General features: G+C 35.2%; 2 protein-coding genes and 1 long non-coding RNA gene across 4 annotated transcripts; 1 reads left to right on the forward strand and 2 right to left on the reverse strand.

The window, feature by feature from the left end:
* Nucleotides 1-7243: 7243 nt before the first annotated feature.
* Nucleotides 7244-8601, reverse strand: LOC125217513 (loganic acid O-methyltransferase-like). The gene is made up of 3 exons (XM_048119030.1): nucleotides 8516-8601; nucleotides 7779-8429; nucleotides 7244-7703 (listed from the first exon to the last, which is right to left on the reverse strand). The coding sequence occupies exons 1-3, from the start codon at nucleotides 8585-8587 to the stop codon at nucleotides 7389-7391; spliced, it is 1038 nt and encodes a 345-aa protein (XP_047974987.1). The 5' UTR covers nucleotides 8588-8601; the 3' UTR covers nucleotides 7244-7388.
* Nucleotides 8602-10651: 2050 nt separating this feature from the next.
* LOC125217514 lies at nucleotides 10652-13018 on the forward strand. 2 transcript variants are annotated; one of them, XR_007175739.1, is made up of 3 exons: nucleotides 10652-10985; nucleotides 11639-11723; nucleotides 11822-13018. It is a non-coding gene; the product is annotated as an uncharacterized LOC125217514 (long non-coding RNA). The 2 variants fall into 2 exon arrangements; XR_007175738.1 differs by having other exon boundaries at nucleotides 11639-13018.
* Nucleotides 13019-15680: 2662 nt separating this feature from the next.
* Nucleotides 15681-18163, reverse strand: LOC125217512 (GDP-L-galactose phosphorylase 2-like). The gene is made up of 6 exons (XM_048119029.1): nucleotides 17570-18163; nucleotides 17371-17483; nucleotides 17216-17275; nucleotides 16823-17065; nucleotides 16299-16733; nucleotides 15681-16214 (listed from the first exon to the last, which is right to left on the reverse strand). Exons 1-6 carry the CDS (start codon nucleotides 17676-17678, stop codon nucleotides 15873-15875), a joined length of 1302 nt encoding a protein of 433 aa, XP_047974986.1. The 5' UTR covers nucleotides 17679-18163; the 3' UTR covers nucleotides 15681-15872.
* Between the last annotated feature and the right edge of the window lie 3849 nt (nucleotides 18164-22012).

Below are 22012 nucleotides of genomic sequence, written 5' to 3' on the forward strand. Positions count from 1 at the left end.
GATGCAATAGGCTGCAAAATCACACGCTTCAGGGGTCATTGTTCGTGATCATAATCATATCACTTGTTATTAGTGTTTCAAAAATCGGGACAAGATTGGACGGTTCGATCGCAAACCGGTACGTAGTTTGGTCCGGTTTGTCCTTATAAATCATTGGCACGTTAGACCGCCATGAACCGGCGAAACCGGCTGGCCAGACCGGTCTGGCTGGGAACCAGAAACCGTTTTTTTTTTTTGGCTTTTTTGTTTTAAAAAATTTGTAAAATATGAGTTTGGTGGGGTCGAACTCGTGACCTCATTGTCAAGACACCAGGACCATTACCACTCCACCACATTTTTCTTAAACAAAATAACTTTTTTATCTACTCAAACTAATAATTCATGTTTAAATTTTTATTCAAATGAGTAGTTATTAATATGATAATATATTTATCATCTACTATTAAATTTTACTCTTTACTAATTTTAATTATTAGTATTTGTATAATATATTCTCTCCGTCCACGAATAGGAGTCTCGTTTTTCTATTTTAGCTCATCCACAAATAGGAGTTCCGGTTCACTTTACCATAAATGGTTATAGGGTCTCACATTCCACTATCTCATTCCACTCATATTTTATTTAAAACTAATACTCCCAACGTTCCATAAAAATATGTGCACTTTCCATTTTCTTCGTCCCACAAAAATATGTGCATTCTATCTTTGAAAGTTATATCAATTTAATAATGAAGGTTTCATTATCCATTATTACTATTTTAACTGTCATTCTCCTCCTCTCTTTTACTTTACCATTTTTGTTTTAATTACAGTGCCATATCCATTGCCCATATTTTTATAGGACGAAGGAGACATATACAAGTGGGACCATATTTAACTTTTTTTCCACTCACTTTTCTTAATATTTCTTAAAATTCATGCCGCCAAGAAATGAGACTCTTAATGGCGGACGGAGGAAGTACTTTTTTTTAATTAATATGAACTTATCTATTTTCATATCTAAAATATTAAAAAATTTATCCATACTAACTTATACTCCTTCTGTCCGATTAAAAATGAAACGTTTTCCTTTTTAGGTTGTCCCATTAGAAATGAAACGTTTCTTAAACTGGAAACAACTCTATCTCTACTTTTTCATCTATCTTACTTTACTCTCTCTTCATTAACTCACAAAACAACACTACATAAAATTTCGTGCCGATTCCCAAATATTTCATTTTAAGTGGGACGAAGGGAGTACTAATTTGTATATTTAACTAAATTTGTTATATATGTAGTTTATTTTATCATTCATTAAATTGGATATACCTTTTGTATATTACAGTATATAATTTGTAATAGTACAACGGTACGACCAGTGGTTTACCCGATCAGACTGGTTGAATCATGAACCAGTAGCTTTCCCGATTCCCTCACCATTCTAGTTTTAAAAACATTGCTTGTTATAATATGAAATTACCAATTATATGTTGACGTGCAGTTTGTATCTTCTAGTGTTGCGTCAAGCATATGTAGCAAAAACTTGAAAATTCTGTTCGACCCGAACCTTGTGAGCATTGAGATGATGATCGAGATTAATTACAAGATGTAGGAGGAAATCGCAAAAGTATTGTAATTTCATCTTCAGATAAGCATATGAGGATGTTGATGGACCATATTTTAAGCATTGTAAAGAACCAGATTTTAAGCATTGTAAAGAACCAGATTTTAACCATTGTAAAGAAGTGGATGATAGATTTTAAGCATTTTAGATTCAAATGAATTGTAATATAATTTTAGTTATTTTAAGGGCAAACTGCCTTAAAAATCATAAACTTTTTCCATTTTTCAGTTTCTCCTAGGAACTAAAAGATTGGCATATAATGTCATGAACTTTACATTCGGTCACCGTTTTCCCATGACGGGTTTTCCTGCCATGAAGCAATCTGAGATGTCTTTTTAAGCTGACGTGGTTGCTGAGTGTATAAGTTGATGTGGCTGCTGACGTTCAAACTGCCCTAAAAGTCACAAAATATTCTCATTTTTCGATTTTTTCCACGAACTAAAAATTATCTAGTTGGCGTGTCCTTTTAAGCTGACGTGGTTGTCGAGTGTGTACTGGCGTGTTAAAATTATGCTGACTCGTACTTTAACCCACAGAATCCCCAAATTTACCCTAATTCACTCCTAATTCTCTCCATTTTTTACCCTAAATACACACCCTCAATTTACCTTCACCTAACTCTCAAATCGGTGCGGACGAAGATGAGCATGGCTGCGGTAAGGGGCTTCTGCATGGAGGCGGAGGAGTCACTTTCCTGATTCTTAAACACCGCCACGTCGACTGACCGCAACTTCTTCCGGCTCTGCTTCCTACACAGGATAAATAATAGTTATAGCAGGAGAAACAACCCTAGAACATATCAAATTGCAATTCCCGCAATAGCTGCTAGAGAGCTTCTTCTTCCCTCCGCCGCCGCCACTCGCAGCTCCACCGGCGGTGTTAGCCAGATTTGGGAGCTAATCTGAGCTAAAGCGATTATTCTAAAAAAATTAATAAAATCGAAACCACACATTCAAAACAGAAAATTGACTGAATTCAAACAAATCGAAAAATCGCACATTCAACCGAAATTGACCAATATTCAATTGTTTAAAACGGGAAAAAATCAAAATTGGATTACAGCAGAAATCGCGGCAGGAGGAAGAAGAAATCGCGACGACAAAATGAGAAAAGTTCGTGGGAGAAACCTGAAAATGGGAAAAGTTTGTAACTTTTAGGGTTAATGAATTTTCGTCGTTTTCCACATTAGATTTCAGGCTTGCCACGTGTGCAAGATTTCGACTGGAAAACTCCAGGGTCGGGTCAAATGGGAAATTCCAGCAACCCGGTAAAGTTTATGACTTTATACGCCAATTTTTTTGTTCATGGGCAAACCGGAAAATGAAAAAAGTTCGTGACTTTTAAGGCAGTTTTCCCTTATTTCAATGGGAATTTAATTTTGTTTACTTTATTCTTGTATTTAATACTAACAATTTAGAAAAAAATACAATGATAATAAATAATAACAATATAATGAATAATATGAAAAAATATGCAAAATGTCAAGCGCTGATGTGTTTGGAACATAACATGGTCGATTTAAAACTTCCGAGCACCAAAATGTGCTCGGAAATTAATATTCAACTAGTATCACCCCCCGTGCTATGCACGGACTAATATATTTTAAAATATTGATTTGATAATTATAAATTAATTAATTAAATAAAATTAGAAACAATACCATTTTATGAAAACTATAAATAAAAAATCTACGTGAATAAGCCATTTTGAAATTAGCACATAAACGTTGATTAAAATGTTTTGGATATTTACAAAAATGCAAACACATGTGGAAAAGTGGGAAGCGGTTATTTAGGCAGTGAAGGAATATTTTGGTCGTGGAGAATCTAAATTCAATTAATATATATTTAATTTAATATAATTTTTTAAATTAAATGACAATCTTATAAATTTATCCAAAACTCCCCTTTTATATATTTTATAGATAACTCCAGGCACCCATTGGTGATCGCAGAGTTTGAGCATACACAAGTTCTCGCAACTCCGAGCACATAAAAAGTCCTTGGAATTGTGGAATAGATGTGAGCATAGATGGGTGCTCGGAAACCCCAAGCACTTATTGGTACTCGGAAATGTTCGTTTAAGTACTGACCACTTGATTCAAGCACGTGAAAGTGATTGGAAAGTCTAAGTGTTGTGCTTGGGAAAGTGCTTGGCAACATTGTGGGGAAGCATATACCAAGCACCATTTATGCTCGGAAAGTGCTCCGTATTTTTCGAGCACTTTAGCCTGCATGCATGTTACGAAGCATTTTGGTGCTAAGTAAATTTACTGTTTTTTAGTGTCTGCGTGACGAAATGACTAAAATTTTCGACAATATTATATGAATAAAAAAATTAATTGGTAGGTACTATATGCATCCGCCAATGAGTGAATAATTTTTAAGAATATGACTTTTAATATATACAACACTTAACATAAGTTTGCAAATACCAAAAACAAAACTTGAGTTTGAAATTTGGATTTTTATTAAGGGGTGAGATAGCCCACCCTCTTCCAATCTACGCAAGAGTTTACAGAGGAGATGCTTGCAACACGTCTCCCCTCAACCCGTCTCGCTAAGAAGAGATGAGGCCGGAAAAAATGGCTACTTTGCGTATGCTCTAAGAAAATGATAAGTAGCTCGTGATTTTGTTTTGTTATGTTTTTTGTTTATTTAGTAGCTCATGAAATTGCATGGATAAGTTAACATGATATTAATAAAATAAAATACAAGAGAGGAAAAAATTAGGAGAGATATAAGAAAGTAGAGCAGGTGATAGGAGTAAATTAAAAGTGATTAAATATTTCATTTTTTATCAAAAATTAAAATTTCTCTATTTTGTTGCGATGTTCCGAATAAAAAATACTTGGATGGAAAGAGTACTATAATTTATTAAATTCTTGATGGTCGGAGAATAACAGCCACATCATCAAGTATTCTGTTGCATATTGCGGAAACAGTCAAAATTAAGTAACTGCCGTTGAAAATAGGCATCAATTGTTACTCCATGTGAAGCAGCAGAGAAGATGATTCTATCAACGTTATAACTTACAATAAAGTAATGGCGTCCAATACAAACATCAATCATTCACTCAAGATGGCAACATTTCAATCACACATAAATCGACAACCAAACAACAAACTTTACATTACATGCTTAATAATATAATAATAAGTCCAACAAACCACAACACAACACAAAGCAGCAAAACATAGTTTGCATTTATTCAGGGAAATCTGCACAACAAACTCCACGTTTTCAGCTTCAATGCAGGATTCTGCTAAACAGGCACCATTGCAGGGTGGGAGCCTTTGATGGATTCGTCGGCGTCCTCATGAGCGTGGCCGCTGGAAACCGAATCCTCAGCCGGAGCCATTGCAACAACCTCACCCACGCAACAGCTGCTGATGGCTTCCAGTATGAGCTCCTTCACTTCCTCAAGCCTCTCCTCCGAGAGGGAAACCTCCGCGAGGAGCCTCCACGCATTCTCCTCAGTCGCTCCCTTGTAGCCCTCCTTCCTTTTCAGCACCATATGTCCACTAATCTCCCACACTGCAGGATTCACTTGAGTGTCGGGGAGCTCTGGGCTCTTGTTACAGACGTGCTCCGTAACGAGGATGGTTAACTAACTTCTCGGAGGGATAAGGTGATCGAACCTTCGACGTTCTCGAAAGATAGACCACGAATTGCTCGAACGTTCTCCGACATACAACAATTAGGAACGAAAGATAATCTTCTTGTTGCTCAAGACAAGTTTAGGAAAAGTATTTTATTGATTCATTGATTGATTAAAATGATAACAAGCTCTCCTATTTATAATACGAGTGAGGTATAAATTTGAAGCTAAAATAGTAAGAATATATAAGTAGTTATTGTCAAGTGTCAACTGTCAAGTTGCTTTTAGAGTGATCTATTCTTATTAGAATAATAAAAGTAATCTATTCTTATTAATGATTTTAAGGGTGGCAAAATGGGTAGTGGGTAATGGGTAATTTTCATTTCGACCCGCTATCTGCTGGGTATCGGGTACCCGCTACCCGATGATAACGAGAAATGGGGCGGGATCGGATAGTATGTTTTAGAGTTATGCGGGTAGCGGGTATACCCACCACCCGCGCGGGTATATCCGTTAGTCCCGGTAATACCTGTTATTATTAGTATTAGCCATTTACCATCTTTTAATACTCCATCTGTTCCATATTAATAGAGGCGTTTCAAATAGTTAAAGTGGAGAAAAAAAAGTAAATAGTTAAATAATAATAGTCATATACGCACTCATTTTGAAAAATAAAAAATAAATAGTTAGAATGAAAAAAAATAAAGTAAGACAAATGATAATGTAGACAAGAGTATTATATTACTCCCTCCGTCCCTGAAAATTTGTCATCTATTTCCTTTTTTGTCTGTCTCTAAAAATTTGTCATCTTTCATTTTTACCATTTTTTGTAGTGGTCCCTACGTTTCACTAACTCATTTACACTCACATTTTATTATAAAACTAATATATAAAAGTAGGACCCACATGCCACCAACTTTTTCAACTCACTTTCTATTACATTTCTTAAAACCCGTGCCGGGTCAAATGGTGACGAATTATTAGGGACGGAGGGAGTATTATTTTTCCAAAATTAGTAAAAAAAATTAAATGTCTTTATTAAGGCGTAAGAGTGGGAGTACTTTATGTAGTCTAAGAGTTCTTTTGAAACATTTTTATATTCCAACGAACATACTATTGAAAACTCACAGGAACTAGCTATAGAGAGTCCCCTCACTTTTATTCTTAATCTATTTAAAGTTTACCATCGATATTAATAAAGTAAATTAGGGAACATTGACGGTTATTATGGTTTTCAACTTTTATATTAGGATTTTGGGTCGGGTACGAGATACTCGACACGGGTATCGGGTAATCTCGATATCTCGAGGGGCGGGTATTGGGACAACAAATTTGGCTAAAATCGAGTACGGATACCCGACTTGTCGAGAGCCGGTACCCGTGAGTAACCCGTTTCGCCACCCCTAAACGATTTTTCACGCATTTAATTAACATAATTTGTAGATGTTGACTATTGAACTTTTATTGGAACCTAGTAATACACTTACTCTGCTAAATGATAAAGACATGCATTATGTTATAGTTCTAATAATAACTGAAACACAATAGGAAGATGGAAAAAATTGGAGTATCCGCAGGAGATGTGGTAAATATAAATGAGTGATATCGTCTGCCCTATCTCTACTTCTTCTCTCCTTTATTTCACATCGTGAGAATATGCTTCACAATCTTTTTGAAGATTTCCCTAAATACCCCAAAAATGATACTCCCTCTGTCCCTGAAAATTTATCACTTATTTCTATTATCGTCCGTCCCTAAAAATTCATCACCTTTCACTTTTTTTACCATTTTTGATAATGAACCTATATTCCACTAACTTATTCACATTCACATTTTATTATAAAACTAATATATAAATGTAGAATCCACATGCCACTAACTTTTTCAACCACTTTCCGTTACATTTCTCAAAACCCGCAGGATCAAATTGTGACAAATTATAAGGGACGGACGGAGTAACAATTAAATATCATAATTGATGCGTAATAATATCAATCGCGACTATGACAAAAATAAAAATAGTTAATGAGTTAGATGGAATAAATAAGGAACCCATTTATATATATTTAAATATCGATGTAATCAGTACATTTTTTGAGCTCTTGCATACCTTTTTAAAGAAAAAAAAAGTTTTATTTGCAACAAAATACTTAGGAAGTGATAGATTGAAGCGAGCATAATTTCATTAATTGCGCCTGAGCACAGCAAAGATACCGGTGGAGGTTGTGTTCATTAGAGCGGAATGGAGCTTGTGTTGGTGTTGGATGGCTCTCTCAAAAACTTGTTCCACAATCTCATTTCCAAAGTGATTGTTCAAAGACCCTTCCAGTGCCGCTCTAATGTGCATTACTGCATTCTTAGCATCCCCCTCCACTTCCAACCTCTCCATTTTCACAATCTCAAAGCATTTATTTTTCTCAACCAATCTCCTTATTTCCTCTATGCAAGGAAATATGATAGGAATGTTGAACAAATCCACTCGCTCTTGCGCTAATACTCCCTGCAGTGCACACAAATTCATATTCATGTAATGATAAAGTGATGGTAAATCAATTCTCACGACAAAATTGATTACCTCTTTGACCATGTCGATGAGGACGGGCTCAATAAAAGTAAGCGTGTGAGCCATACGATGTTGCACGTCTCTATTAGGAACAGCGGCCATGGTGATCAGTATCAGCCCTCCGGCCGCAATCTCCCGAGCTCTACATCTAAAATATATGTCCATGTCTTCCTCGAACTGCTCTTCGTAAGCTCTGGCCACCGCATCAGGGGCGCCACTGTAGTGGATCTTCGCGGCATTCCATGCAGGAGAGCCTTCCGCGGTCAACCCCACGGGCACCTTGGAGAGCCAGTTGAGTGAGGCTGAGGAGTAGGCGATGTGGACGGAAGAGGAAGGGAATAGGTTGCCGTAAAAGGAGCCAGCCACGGCCATCGCGAAGTAGTTCCTCCTCCCATGCTCAGGAAGAGAGGCGAATAGAGTGTTGAAATCATTGCCTATTCGATCGTTGAACGCAACTTGGAATTCGAGGCTAATTTTGTCACACTTGCGTTGCACGGCTTTGATGATGGTTTCCATGGCGTGGAATGAGTTGGGCCCCACCGAACACCCGAGGTCGGCGACGACGAATGTGTTGGATTTGGAATCACACAACACCTTTTGTAGATCAAGGTTCTCCATCACTGCCTCTTTCAATGCATCCTCTACAGCAGCTGCCCCACTTCTCTGTATGTAGTTTTAACAAACAAATTACTGTAATTCATAATCATACTATTACTATAAATCAACTAAATAATGGAATTCGACTGAACCTGCCAAGTGGAGTTTCTAGCGTAACTATGTGTGCCGCTACCGCCATTCATCGGAGATATAGATCCAGCCATTTCCAATTTCAGAAGCCCAACTTGTACGATTCATATATCTTTGTACTCTATTTATACAACTTAATTACTGTTTAATTAGGTCATATTTTTACAAGTTGGTTCTAATCTCCACTTACATGCCATTAAAAATATACTCAAAAGTAGTACGGAGTGTTTGCCAACTTCCTTTTTAAAACTATATCGTACGTTACTTACGCATTATACTACGCCCATAGTACTCTTGAATACAATAAATCTAAATATTAACAATTTATATTTTGGCGCATCTTGATAAGCATTATACTGTACATTTTAAGAAGTTGACAATTGAACGCGTTCCTTGGATCCCTCACCTAACTAATTAAAAACTGCAGGCATAAACAAAGACCTGCATTATGCATAACGCATAGTCAACCATTAACTGAAGACCCATATACTTTTACAATAAATCTAAATATTAAATATAAGTTGTTAGAGAATAATTAAGTAATACTCCCTCCGTCCTAGGGATGCCAATGTGGTCCGCAATCCGTGGGCCAGACAGAATTGTCCGCCAAATTTTTAGGGTTAGGTCTGAAAATTTCAAACTCGATAAAATTACAGCCCGATTGGCCTGCAACCCGTTAAAGCCAGACCCGAAAATTCAATGGGCTGAAACAGAAACCCGATAAAATTTATATCGTTCTATGTATTTGACTCTAATTCAACACTTCATTGGTTAACTTAGTAACTTTCAATTTATATATTAATATATAAATTATATATTAAATTTTTATTAGCATAATAATAGATAAATAAATTAGAAATTTCAAATTCACTAAAAAATATATTTAAATTTCTAAAAAATGATTTAAAATTTCTTGATGTTTATGTTTTATCATGTTTATGTTTGAGTTTTAGCATGTATCGTAAATTTATAATAATTTAATATTTTACATTTTACAAATATTACTAATTTTCATCATTATTTATTGGATTAATCGCATGTTAATTTTATCGGTAGCAACCCGATTAACCCGTTGGGTTAGCCCGGAACCCGAGCTTTTAGGGTTAGGGTTGAACATTTATAACCTGAAAAAATCACAACCCGATTAGCCCACACCCGATTGAACCGCAACCCGAATAGGGTTGGCCCGAAATCCGGTGGGCTGGCCCAATTGACATCCCTACTCTATCTCATAATAGATGTCACACTTTCAGTTTTAGTTTGTCCCACAAAAGATGTCTCATTTCCTCTTTTAGAAAAAGTTCTCTCTCACATCAATTATAAAATTATATTTCTCTCACCACTTAACACAAAATAACATCTCCTAAAATCTCGTGTCATCTCCCAAGTATGACATTGACATACTTAGATTTCACATGGTTTTAGAGGGCGGTTTTGTATGAATTTGATCATATTTTGTCTATTATTGAGCGTGCTTATATCTACTTCTCTATTATGTTGGTATGTTGACCATTTTGTTAAAAATGTGTAGAAAAAGGTATAAAATATGTAGATGTGCAACAACCTTGGTTTGAGACAATTTTTACTAGAGATTTTGAAGTCTAATGTAACATCTCAAAAAAATGACCCTAGATGAAAATTGATTTTTTTTTAGAAAATCAAGGAATCAGGATTTCTTTTCAAATAATTCGATATGAAAATTATTCGACAAATAGACGGAAAATTTCACAATATGAAGAGCAAACGTATTTGTAATACCCCAGAGTTAAATTAGAAATAGAATTGGGAAATCTAAGATTTAGTATATGTTTTTCTTGTGTGTATCTTTACGTGCATATGAATGTCAACATGTGGAAAAGAAGAAAGGTAATAGTTAAGTATAGGAGAAATAAAATAAAGGAAGATTTGTAATATCTCTAAGTTAATTTATTTTTTTTTAGTTAGAATTTAATAAATAGTGGGTCTTTTATTAGTCATATGTTAGAATTAGGAAAATAGAAAATTAGAAAAGGAGATAAAGAAAAAATGGAAAGTTGATGACTAAGTTGGAAAAAAAAACGTGTCACATGGAAAATTTAAGAGGAAGAAAAAGGATAAAGAAAAGAGAAAAGGTTTAGAGGTGGATTTGAAAAAAAAAAAAAAAAAAACCATCCTTTTCTCTATCTTTGGCTCTCTCTCACGCTAACTGCCCCCCTCTCTGTAAAAATTTGATAACTCCTCTACTCCCTCCGATCAGTCACCATGACAACTCCGGCCCCTCCACTATGATACGAGTAGCACACACCACCAATCACAGCTCTCAATTTCCCCTACTTTCTCTTAATTTTGGAGCTTAAGTTGCAAACCCACCTCCACTTAGCTTCCAAAATAGTTGAAATTAGAGGAGAACCAGGTTTCAGTGCAAGTAACAAAGGAGATGACAAGATCATGGAGTAAATGAATAAATACATGGAGTTTTATTGATGTGTACAGGTAGTGTATGTGTATTCATAATTTATTGACTTTAACTTGATATATATATTACCACGTGTGTTTAGGTGATCGGTATTCTATTTTGTGCGCTTGAATTTAAGGAAGTATTTGAAATATATGAGACTTCTCTAAGTCTATGTGATATTGTGGAATAGTTGAATAGTGATCAAAGTTTTTGTGGACTGTATAATTTAATGTGGATATGACAGGAACATGAACGGTATATTGAAAGGTAAGATGGTGAGATTGTTGGTTTCATAGATTGAAATTGTGAATATGCCTATGATATGCAAAGCAATTTAAATGCTTTTATGCGTTGAGTGGTGTGATAAAAGAAGTGAATATATGCGTTATGCCCTATTGCTTTAGTGAGTCACAGGGTATAGTGTGTTAGAAATTTGGGCTTCCACATGACTAATTTAATGTGTATGGCTATCTTTCAGTTACCCAATTAAAGTGATTCAATAAAGATTAAATTTGGGCTTAAAGTGTATTTATTTGTTATGGAAATAAGTGTAGATACCATAAAGTGATTTTCTATTTGATGAGGGACCGAATAGAAAATAAAGGGGTTTATATTTAATATAAATATAAGCTAGGGTTATGGTCCCCAAACGTCAGAAGAACATTCAATATCTCTGTATTCTCAGCAGACTATTGCGAAGAATGTCTCTGGTCGTTTGGAAGATCCATAGCCGCTGCAAAGCAATTCCGCCTTTCAATTCATTATTGATCAAGGTACGCTTCCGCTCTTCTGTTGTGCTCCTTCTCCGTCGTTCTCGGCTAATCATCATAGAGAGCTTTATATAATTGTTCATTTAATTATTTCAACATAGTGGGCATGCCATAGGACAGCAGTACTACACACATGTTTGATCATTCGTCTTATGGATAACCGAAGCGATGATCCACAAGATATGTTGACAGATGATATGTGCCCTATACGGGTAATATGTGACAGATGCCTTATGATAGGCCATATGGGAGAGGTACAACATATGATAGTACCTCATACAGATAGCATCTGATAGTACCTCATACAGATGTATATGACAAATGCCCACATCGGGCTATCTATAGTGTCTGTGTACCCGTGTCCATCACTAAGCATAACTTGGGGCTAAAATGTGTTATCTATTTGAGAAATGATAGTTGTGCTTTCACATTTATTAGATGATTATGATTGTTTCAAAGTATGTATATTGCCTTGACTGGTGAAAGAAAGTGACAGGGACAAGATTATGTGTTATATCGTGCTATATGTGCTAAAGAAATTATCAATATGTTATGAATGACTCGGGTTATATTCTCTATTGATTAATGAGAGAAAGTGATAAAGTGACAAGAGGATGATATGTTATATGATGATGAATCTGACAGGTAACATGTAACATGTTGTCGAGAGTATAGTTTGATTGTTAAGATCATTGTGGTTGACCAGTATCATATTATTATTTCAAAGTGCAACCTATTTGTTTATACAGTTATACTTGTTCAATCACTCCTATGATCCGACAGATTTATTTGGTGGAAAATATGATTTGGTTAACAGGTTGCTAGTATACTAACGTTGAGAGTACAGTTTTATTTATAGGATTATGTTTGATATATGATTTTATAGAATCAATAGTATATGGAATGATATTTTTGATTGATACCAGATTGGGAGATTGAGATTTAATATAAATAGATGTTGAACGACTTTCCAGGTAACAAAGCTATCACTTTGTGATAGTGTTGTCGATGGAAATCTTAGGGAATATATTTGGGAATGCGGTTACACTACGAGCTTAAGCTCACCTCCCTTTCTCTTCCCTTTTGCAAAGTATAGTGGCGAGAGATCTCGCTAGATGGGCAGGTGTGTGTGTCAAGTCACTGTCTTATTTGTCGAGGAAGTTAAAGTGGTGTGTACGTGGCATGTTTAGTTTTGGACATGTAGATATAGATCCAGCCATTTCCAATTTCAGAAGCCCAACTTGTACGATTCATATATCTTTGTACTCTATTTATACAACTTAATTACTGTTTAATTAGGTCATATTTTTACAAGTTGGTTCTAATCTCCACTTACATGCCATTAAAAATATACTCAAAGGTAGTATGGAGTGTTTGTCAACTTCCTTTTTAAAACTATATCGTACGTTACTTACACATTATACTACGCCCATAGTACTCTTAAATACAATAAATTTATATATTAACAATTTATATTTTGGCGCATCTTGATTAACATTATATTCCCTCCGTCCACGATTAATAGTCTCATTTCTAAATGGTGCGGGTTTTAAGAAATGTTAAGAAAAGTGGGTGGAAGAAAGTTAGTGGAATAGGGGTCCCACTTGTATATATTAGTTTTAAATGATATGTGAGAGGAATGAGTTAGTGGAATGTGGGGTCTCTTTATCATTTATGATAATTATGAACCGGGACTCTTATTCGTGGACGGACTAAAATGGAAAAACGGGACTCTTATTCGTGGACGGAGGGAGTACATTTTTAGAGGTTGACAATTGAACGCGTTCCTTGGATCCCTCACCTAACTAATTAAAAACTGCAGGCATAATCAAACATTAACTGAAGACCCATATACTTTTACAATAAATCTAAATATATTAAATATAAGTTGTTAGAGAATAATTAATTAATACTCCCTCCGTCCTAGGGATGTCATACTTAGATTTCACATGGTTTTAGAGGGCAGTTTTGTATGACTTTGATCATATTTTGTCTATTATTGAGCGTGCTTATATTTACTTCTCTATTATGTTGGTAGGTTGACCATTTTGTTAAAATGTGTAGAAAAATGTACAAAATATGTAGATGTGCAACAACCTTGGTTTGAGACAATTTTTACTAGATATTTTGTAGTCCAATCAGCCCTAATTCAAATCAATCTCTTCGTCTTTGAAAGAGCTTCACGTGAGTATCCAGCACGCCTCAATCGGAGTTCGGTAAAGAAATTATGGCCATTATAAGAATATTGACCGAATGAATTATTACTTTATCAATAATCCATTAAAACCCGTGTCAAACCCAAAGTTCATACTCTTTGAGGACAAAAAGAGTGTGACATATAGATATTATACTAAACAATTATAAACCATATGAAAAATATCTTTAGAACGATTTTGCATATAATTTTTTCATTTCCTAGATTCATCAGTTATTTTAAAATTATCTTACCCTTATTATATCCTTAAATTATGATAGTCAATGAAATGATATAAAATAAACATTATGAAGCCTGTTCCCTCTTCTATCTATGCCGTCCTCCATCTTCTCTTTATGTTCTCATACAATTGCCAACAAAAAATATTCACTATCAAATCATCTGGAAGTGCTTCTGTCGTTCTTCTATATTGGTTTCTTTTTCTTCCCTTCTTTTTCTATATTATTTCCTGGAATAAATATAAACACTTTCTATATTTTCAAAATAAAACAAAATATTGACATTTCGAATACAATTATAGAAAAAATAAAATAAAATGCATTAGTAAACAGTGTAACCCCAAATATGGAGTTTCTTTGTTTTAAAAGCCATCTTCTTGTGCCGGTGTTTTTCATTGTTGAACTTTTGAGTAAAAAAATTATTTTGCCAATGTGAATTTAGGAAGAGAAAATTAAAGAGAATGGTTAATTAGCATTTGTTGTAGAATAAAGAGTTCATTAATATGCTAATTAGGATTGACTGTAGAACCAAAACCGTTTAATTTCTTATATCGTTAATTCATTTTTATTTTATTTCATTATAATATTTAATATTCATAAATGCATTTTTTTCTAAAATTCTTCTTGTATAGGTAGATATATTATAATGTATTAATGGGTTGTATGAAAATTTGGATATTCTCATGATACTAAAAAAAAATCAGCTCGACTTGATGGTCGGCTCGCAAAAGGCGATGTCCCGGCTCAGCCTTACCCTAGCTCTCGGGCGTCCCTCTCAAGGTAGATGTCACACTTTCCTTTTTAGTTTGTCCCACAGTAGATGTCACATTTCTTCTTTTGGAAAAAGTTCCCTCTCACGTCAATTATAAAATTATATTTTCTCTCACCACTTAACACACAAAATAACATCTCCTAAAATCTCGTGCCATCTTCCAAGTGTGACATCTATAGTGTCCCATCACTTTTATTCTCAATCTATTTAAAGATTGCCATCGATATTATTAAAGTAAATTAGGGAACATTGACGGCTATAATGGTTTTCAAATTTTTTATTAGGATTTTGGATCGGGTAAGGGATACCCGACACGGGTATCGTGTAGTCTCGGTATGTCGCGGGGCGGATATTGGGACAACAAGTATGGCTAAAATCGGATACGGGTACCCGACTTGTCGGGTGCGGGTACCGACGGGTAACCAGTTTCGCCACCCCTAATTTCACTCTTATGAATGAGATAATTCTTCATTAGACATGAATCTTTGCCAAATAAACACCATGAATTTCAGGGAGAAAACAAAAAAAATGACCAGTAGGTAGCTCGTGAATTTAAAACTAATTAATATCCTTGTATCCATGTAAGAATATATATACGATAGAATATCATAATGGCCACATCATCATACAGAAAATTCCAGCCTAGAGTATGAAAATCAGATACATTGTGTAGCACTTTGCGGAAAAATAAAGCAACTGCCGTTGAAAATACACAATAAGTGTTAGTACTTCATATGAAGCAACAGAGCAGATAATGGCGTCAAATATAAACATCAATCATTCACTCAAGATAGCAACATTTCAATCACACACATAAATCCACAACCAATCCACAAACTTTACATTACATGCATAAGATAATAAGTCCAACACAACCAGCAAAACATAGTTTGCGTTTATTTAGGGAAATCTGCACATAAAACTCCACTTTTCATCAATGGATTCTGTTAAACAGGCACCATTGCAGGGTGGGAGCCTTTGATGGATTCATCGGCGTCCTCATGAGAAGGGCCGCTTGAAACCGACTCCTCAGCCGGAGCCATTCCAACAACCTCACCCACGCAGCAGCTGCTGATGGCTTCCAGTATGAGCTCCTTCACTTCCTCAAGCCTCTCCTCCGAGAGGGAAACCTCCGCGAGGAGCCTCCACGCGTTCTCCTCAGTCGCTCCCTCGTAGTCCTCCTTCCTTTTCAGCACCATATGTCCACTAATCTCCCACACTGCAGGATTCACTTGAGTGTCCAGGAGCTCCGGGCTCACTTCTCCAAGAGCCTGCTTCTCGGCGTAGCACTGTTTTTATACACATCGAGATGAATTAGTTAGTTAGTTAGAAACAATCATCATCTGCAATGAGATTGATAGCAGAGTCCTGACCTGAGGGAAGAGGAAAACGCGCTTTCCAGAGTCGGTTATGAGGACATTATAGGGAATGTTGTTCTCTTGCAAGCAGATGCAGGCGTCTGAGACGACATCAGAGAGATCTTTAAGGCTATCCCCACCTTCAAAGACAAGTCCCCTCACGGGATAGTTCAGTATGTACGAGATCTTCACTCCACCACTAGTAATGGTTATCTTCTTGGAAGGGGCCCTTTCAATTGGGAAGGGTGTTGCCAAGTAGTAGGCTTGGAAATGGAGGTGGTTGATGGTGGCAAACGCGCCCAAGCTGTTGTAGCCAACGCGGAAGTAGGGATTCCCGGCTTCCTCAGCCATGTGGAGAGCAAGGAGGAAGCTCTCGCGGTCAATCCTCTGAGGCAAGCACTCAAAGATTCGAGGGATCAGCAGCACATGTCCATATTCAATGGGGCTAACCTGTTTACACCACTCTCAACACAGTAAGTTACTACTAGCTAATCAAACACAATTTACACATACCAAACAACAAAACCGGGACAACGTACGTTGATGGCAACGACGCTTGGCGAATTATCAACATCAATGGGTGCATATGGGTTGAAATGGACATCATTGTCCTCACTGGCACCAAACTGAAACAGCACCTCCTCTTGGCCGACCTTAGTGAAGTTGAACTTGCTCTCGTCGAAGGGCTGCAGAACCTTATCAACACGAAACTCGGTGGGCCTCTTCTTGAGATGCCTCCCCTCATTCAGCTGTGCAATAAACCCATACTTCCCAGGAATCACCTACACACCATAATCACTCCAAATTAAACACAAGAGGCCACACACATGATTCCTTCTCATCTCCTAACTTCAAACACATGGATGACATCATAACTAGGCAGGAAATTCCACAACATGCCTAACATTTTGAGTCAAGAAGAAAAGACAAACCTTGGTTTCGCAAGCAGTGACATCATAGCGGAAGAGTCCTCTCTGCATACGCTCCTCCCACTAACATCATCACCAAACACCACAATTTTAGATAACAACACAATTACAGTTAAAAAAAAGAAAAAGTTACCCTTTGGAGTAAATTTAGAGTTTACCTCCCCAAGAACAAGGGAGTCCAAGAAGTCGATTCCAAGCTCGCTGTCGAGTGGAGTATGCTGAGATACAGCTTTACTCGCCTTCTTAAAAGCATATAACGGCAGCTTAGCCCCTAATTGAGCCCAGATCAAGGTCAAATAAAAACATGAAAAAAAAAAAAACAACTTTAAAAACACAATCTTGAATTTTTAAAATTACCAGGAAGGCAGCAACTCCTGAGGCAGTTCCGGCCACATCCGCCCTCCTCCGCCTCTTCCCTTTGGTAATTGGAAACAACGGTAGGGACCCTCTTAATTCTTAGCATCATATTTCTAATATCTTAGTTAAAAATACAATCTTTAATTTGTTGTTGCCACAGACAGAAGGCAGCTTGTGGATCCAAGAATAATAGCAGAAGAATAAGAATAGATATACAAGCAGTTTTAGTAGATGTAATACTATAATAATAGGGGGGTGAAGCTAGTGACCGCCGCCGGCGAGGAAGAGGAGGTCGGAGGGGCTGCCGCCTTCGGAGGGGAGAGCGCCGCGACCACCGTGGGGCGAAGGGTTAGTCTCAGTCACACAACCCTTGCGTCGGAGTGCCCGGGCATGGGTGACGCCGCGGTTTCCTCTTAGTAAAGCCGTGATTGTCGACAACGTGTTACCCCAGGGTTTTACCCCACTGCTAAACAAGCCTAATTGTTACTTGAAATCCAGGGCTGCTTCTCACAATTGGGAATTTTTTAAAGAGGAAGAGGTGATTTGGTAGAGAGAAAGGTGTGAATGGTTTTGAAATTGTAAAATCTGAAAATTGGATTGTTGAATTTGTAATAGAATCGGGGGTAGATACTGTTTTCCTGCAGGGAAGGGGACTGGTGTGAATGGATAACATGGTGACAGGTGGCGGCTTTTGATTGGCTTGTTGGCTATTGAAGGGAAGCTGCCTGGAAATTTCCTATCCACTGCCGGGATTGCATGCATCTCTCTTTTTTCCATTTTTGAGTACATGCTTAAAAGGCAATCAAGAATCTAACTCTTGTTTAATTATGGCATATTGATATGACATTGATTCATACGCAGAAGGAAATCGTGAGATACTAGTTAAGAGTAGTTAAAAGTGGTTAATAATCGTGAAAATGGAAAGCTTCGAAAAGTAGAGTAACACAATGTAGGTAGACCAATGTAACTGATACTAGGTCTGCCAATTTTTGATACGACATGTTAACATGACACGCACCCGCACGAAATTAATACGACACGAATACGCACGTTCAGGATTTGGGTCCTTATAGGGTCGACCCAATAAGAACACGAAGATAACGGGTTGGGTCGAGTCGTGTTTGGGTCGGGTTTGGGTTACACGTTAAGAAAAAAAAATTATTTTTATTAAGTTAAAAATTATTAAACTTTAATTTTTAGTTATTTTTGTTGATTAAAAATATTATACTTTAGTTTTAATTAATTAAAAAAATATTATACTTTAATTTTAATTAATTAAAAAATATTATACTTTCATTTTATTAATTAAAAAATACTAATTAATTAATTTTAAGAAAATATTATGCTTAGATTTTATTAAAAATTACTCCCTCTGTCCCACTTTAGGAGTCCTGGTTTACCATTTTTGGGTGTCCCACTTTAGGAGTCCCGGTTGGAATATTCCATAAATGGTATTAGGTCTCACATTCCACTAACCTTTTTCCACTCACATATTATTATATAACTAATATAAAAAGGTATGACTCACATTCTACTATTTTTTTTCACCAACTTTCCTTTACATTTCTTAATACCCGTGCCGAACTCAACCGAGACTCCTAAAGTAGGACGGATGGAGTAATATTTTTTAATTATTTAATTTTATTATATAGATTTAATATTACTGTAATTTAATTTTTATTATTTTGATTAAGAAAATAATTATTTTAATTTGATAATTTCTTTATTTTATCGTGTAATATCATGTTTAATTCGTATAATAACATCATGTTTTAGTCGTTATCGTGCCGTGTCAAGCTAACTTACTATCATTAACATAGAGTTGACTTTTTTTTGGGTACACGATAACACGCACGAACCCGACACGAATCCGTTAGGTCGGGACACGATAAGAACCGATGATTTCGGGTTGGGTTGGGTTGGGACACGATTGGATTGGGTCGATAATGGGTTGACACGATAACGACCCAACACGCACGATTTGGCAGCATCTACCTCTATTTCCCATTAATTGATATCAATTTTCTTATTTTTCGTCCTCAATTAATTGATACTTTTATCATTTTTCTTAATTGACTCATATTTCACTTACAATTTATTACTCTCTCTGTCCCAAAAAAGTTGAATCGTATTTCTTTCGTTCCAACAAAGTTGAGTCATTTTCTTTTTTAACAAAAGACAAAACATCTAATCATTCTTTTTTAATTCCATCATTTATTTTACTCTCTCTTATCTTTCCTACTTTTTTCATCTCTCCTATTTATTTAATATAAATTCTTAACCTTCGTGACCAAAAGTTTTGTCTCAACTTTTATGGGACGGAGGGAATACTATAAAATTATAATATTAAAATATGACCCACATTTGATTAACTTTTTCTATCAACTTTTCACTACATTTCTTAAATATCGTGTCAAGTCAACCGGTTCCAATTAATGAAGAATGGAGGGAGTATAAATTTAATTAATACTTATGGTAAATTGTTAAATAAATTATGAATCGTTGGTTAAATTTTTGGTTTGTTCAAAATTTTCAAAATGTGAATAATACATCTTAAAGTTTGGCATTTTAATAATGGGATATTGGCATCTAATATCACGAAACTTTCAAAAAAGGTTAGTTTTTTCCCATGAACTTTAAAATTGGCAAATAATATCACGAACTTTACCCCCGGTTTATTTTTTCCCACGAATGAAAAAATTCATATTATTTTAATAGATTGAAGAACAATTTTGGAGGGTGTGCTTCAAGAAAAATTATCTTCAAAGATTGAAAAACTTGAAGCTCTTAAAATTGTTGTCGAGAAATTACGAAAACAAATCCGTATCATAATATTATTTGTGTGAATATTTTCATTCGTGGGAAAAAACAAACTGGGGGTAAAGTACGTGATATTATTTGCCAAATTTAAAGTTCGTGGGAAAAAACTAACTTTTTGAAAGTTTCGTGATATTAGATGTCAATATCCCTTTAATAGTTATCTCATCAATTTTCAATTTCAGCAAATTACTCACGCTGACATGGTCGTCGTTTTAAGAGACATGGACAAAGTGTCATTTCAAACTTGTTTAGACGTTATTTTGTCCAACAACTTTTTATCCACGTGTTTTAAACTGGTTATCACATCAGCGTATAGTTCGCCGAAAAAGGAAATTATGAGATAATTACGAAAACCTCAAACTTTGTGATTTATTTTTTAGATTTTTAAAAATATGGGATGAGCTAGAATTTGACTATTTTTTGTGATTTATTTAAAAAAATTTCATTTATATTATCATATAAAAATAGTAAGTCTACAATTAGCAGTACTCTTTTGTACCATAAATTTTAAGAAAGGTGAAAAATATGAATTATAAAAGTTGAAATGATACTTATATGATGTCTATTGTTTATAGTATAAGTGATAGGAACTCCTATGAACAGCAAAATGACAAAAAAAATAACTTGCGAGACAGATTCAATCCCCCATCTCATGCATGAACATACATTGGAGTAACGAATTGGATTCTAAGATTTAGTATTGTATCATAATTGAAACTAAGTTCACGTCCATGCATATTCAATAAGTTCACGTGGATGCATAATATAAGAGAAAAAATAGAGAGAAATTGATAGAAAAATTATTATTGTCGATGCATATATAAGAGAAAAAATAGAGAGAAATTGATAGAAATATTATTATTTTAAAAAAGAATCCATCTAATTATAAAAATAATAGGAGTAGTAATTATTATGAGTATTATTTTGAAGCTAAGTTTTCTTTGAAAATGAACTTCACTAAACTAGTTTGATGTTCGGCCTAGATTTGGGTTACTATCCCCACACATAATTCGGTTCTAATAATTTCTAAAAGAGAAATTAAATAGAAACACATTCTGGAATATTCAAAATTCGTTGAATATTGCAATATTCGGATATAAGGAAAAGAAATTATTGTCGATACCAATAATGGAGACAAAGAAGGTTCTACAACTTTGGGCAAAATAAATAATATTATAAGGTACTTGATAGTAGTAATATAAACTATATAAGGTATTCACGCAAAAATTTGGAATTGTGTTTAGATACAAAGAATTGTAAAACTGTAAAATTATATGATGATTTTGTTTTCTCAATTTTTTGTAGATATTGATTTATCTATAAATAGAAAAAAATTGAAAAATATATATTTAGTGACTACTTATAATATGCACTCTTTGTTTGGTTTATGAGTCAATCGGGTTTCATAAAATTATAAGAAATCGTGTGCTAATTACAATTGACTTGAGCTGAGTTGTCACCTACCTAGAATTTTCATATAGAATTATTAACTCTGATGTGTATAATTTTCATAATCAAGAAAATAATTCCATAGATCGCGTTTTTTTGATTTTCTATTTTATTTTATGTTAATTGATCCTGGATTAATATTTTAATTTAGTTAATTTCACTAATCATCCTAAC

The sequence above is a fragment of the Salvia hispanica genome, chromosome 4 (assembly GCF_023119035.1).
Source record: "Salvia hispanica cultivar TCC Black 2014 chromosome 4, UniMelb_Shisp_WGS_1.0, whole genome shotgun sequence".
In the NCBI taxonomy this organism is placed as follows: domain Eukaryota; kingdom Viridiplantae; phylum Streptophyta; class Magnoliopsida; order Lamiales; family Lamiaceae; genus Salvia; species Salvia hispanica.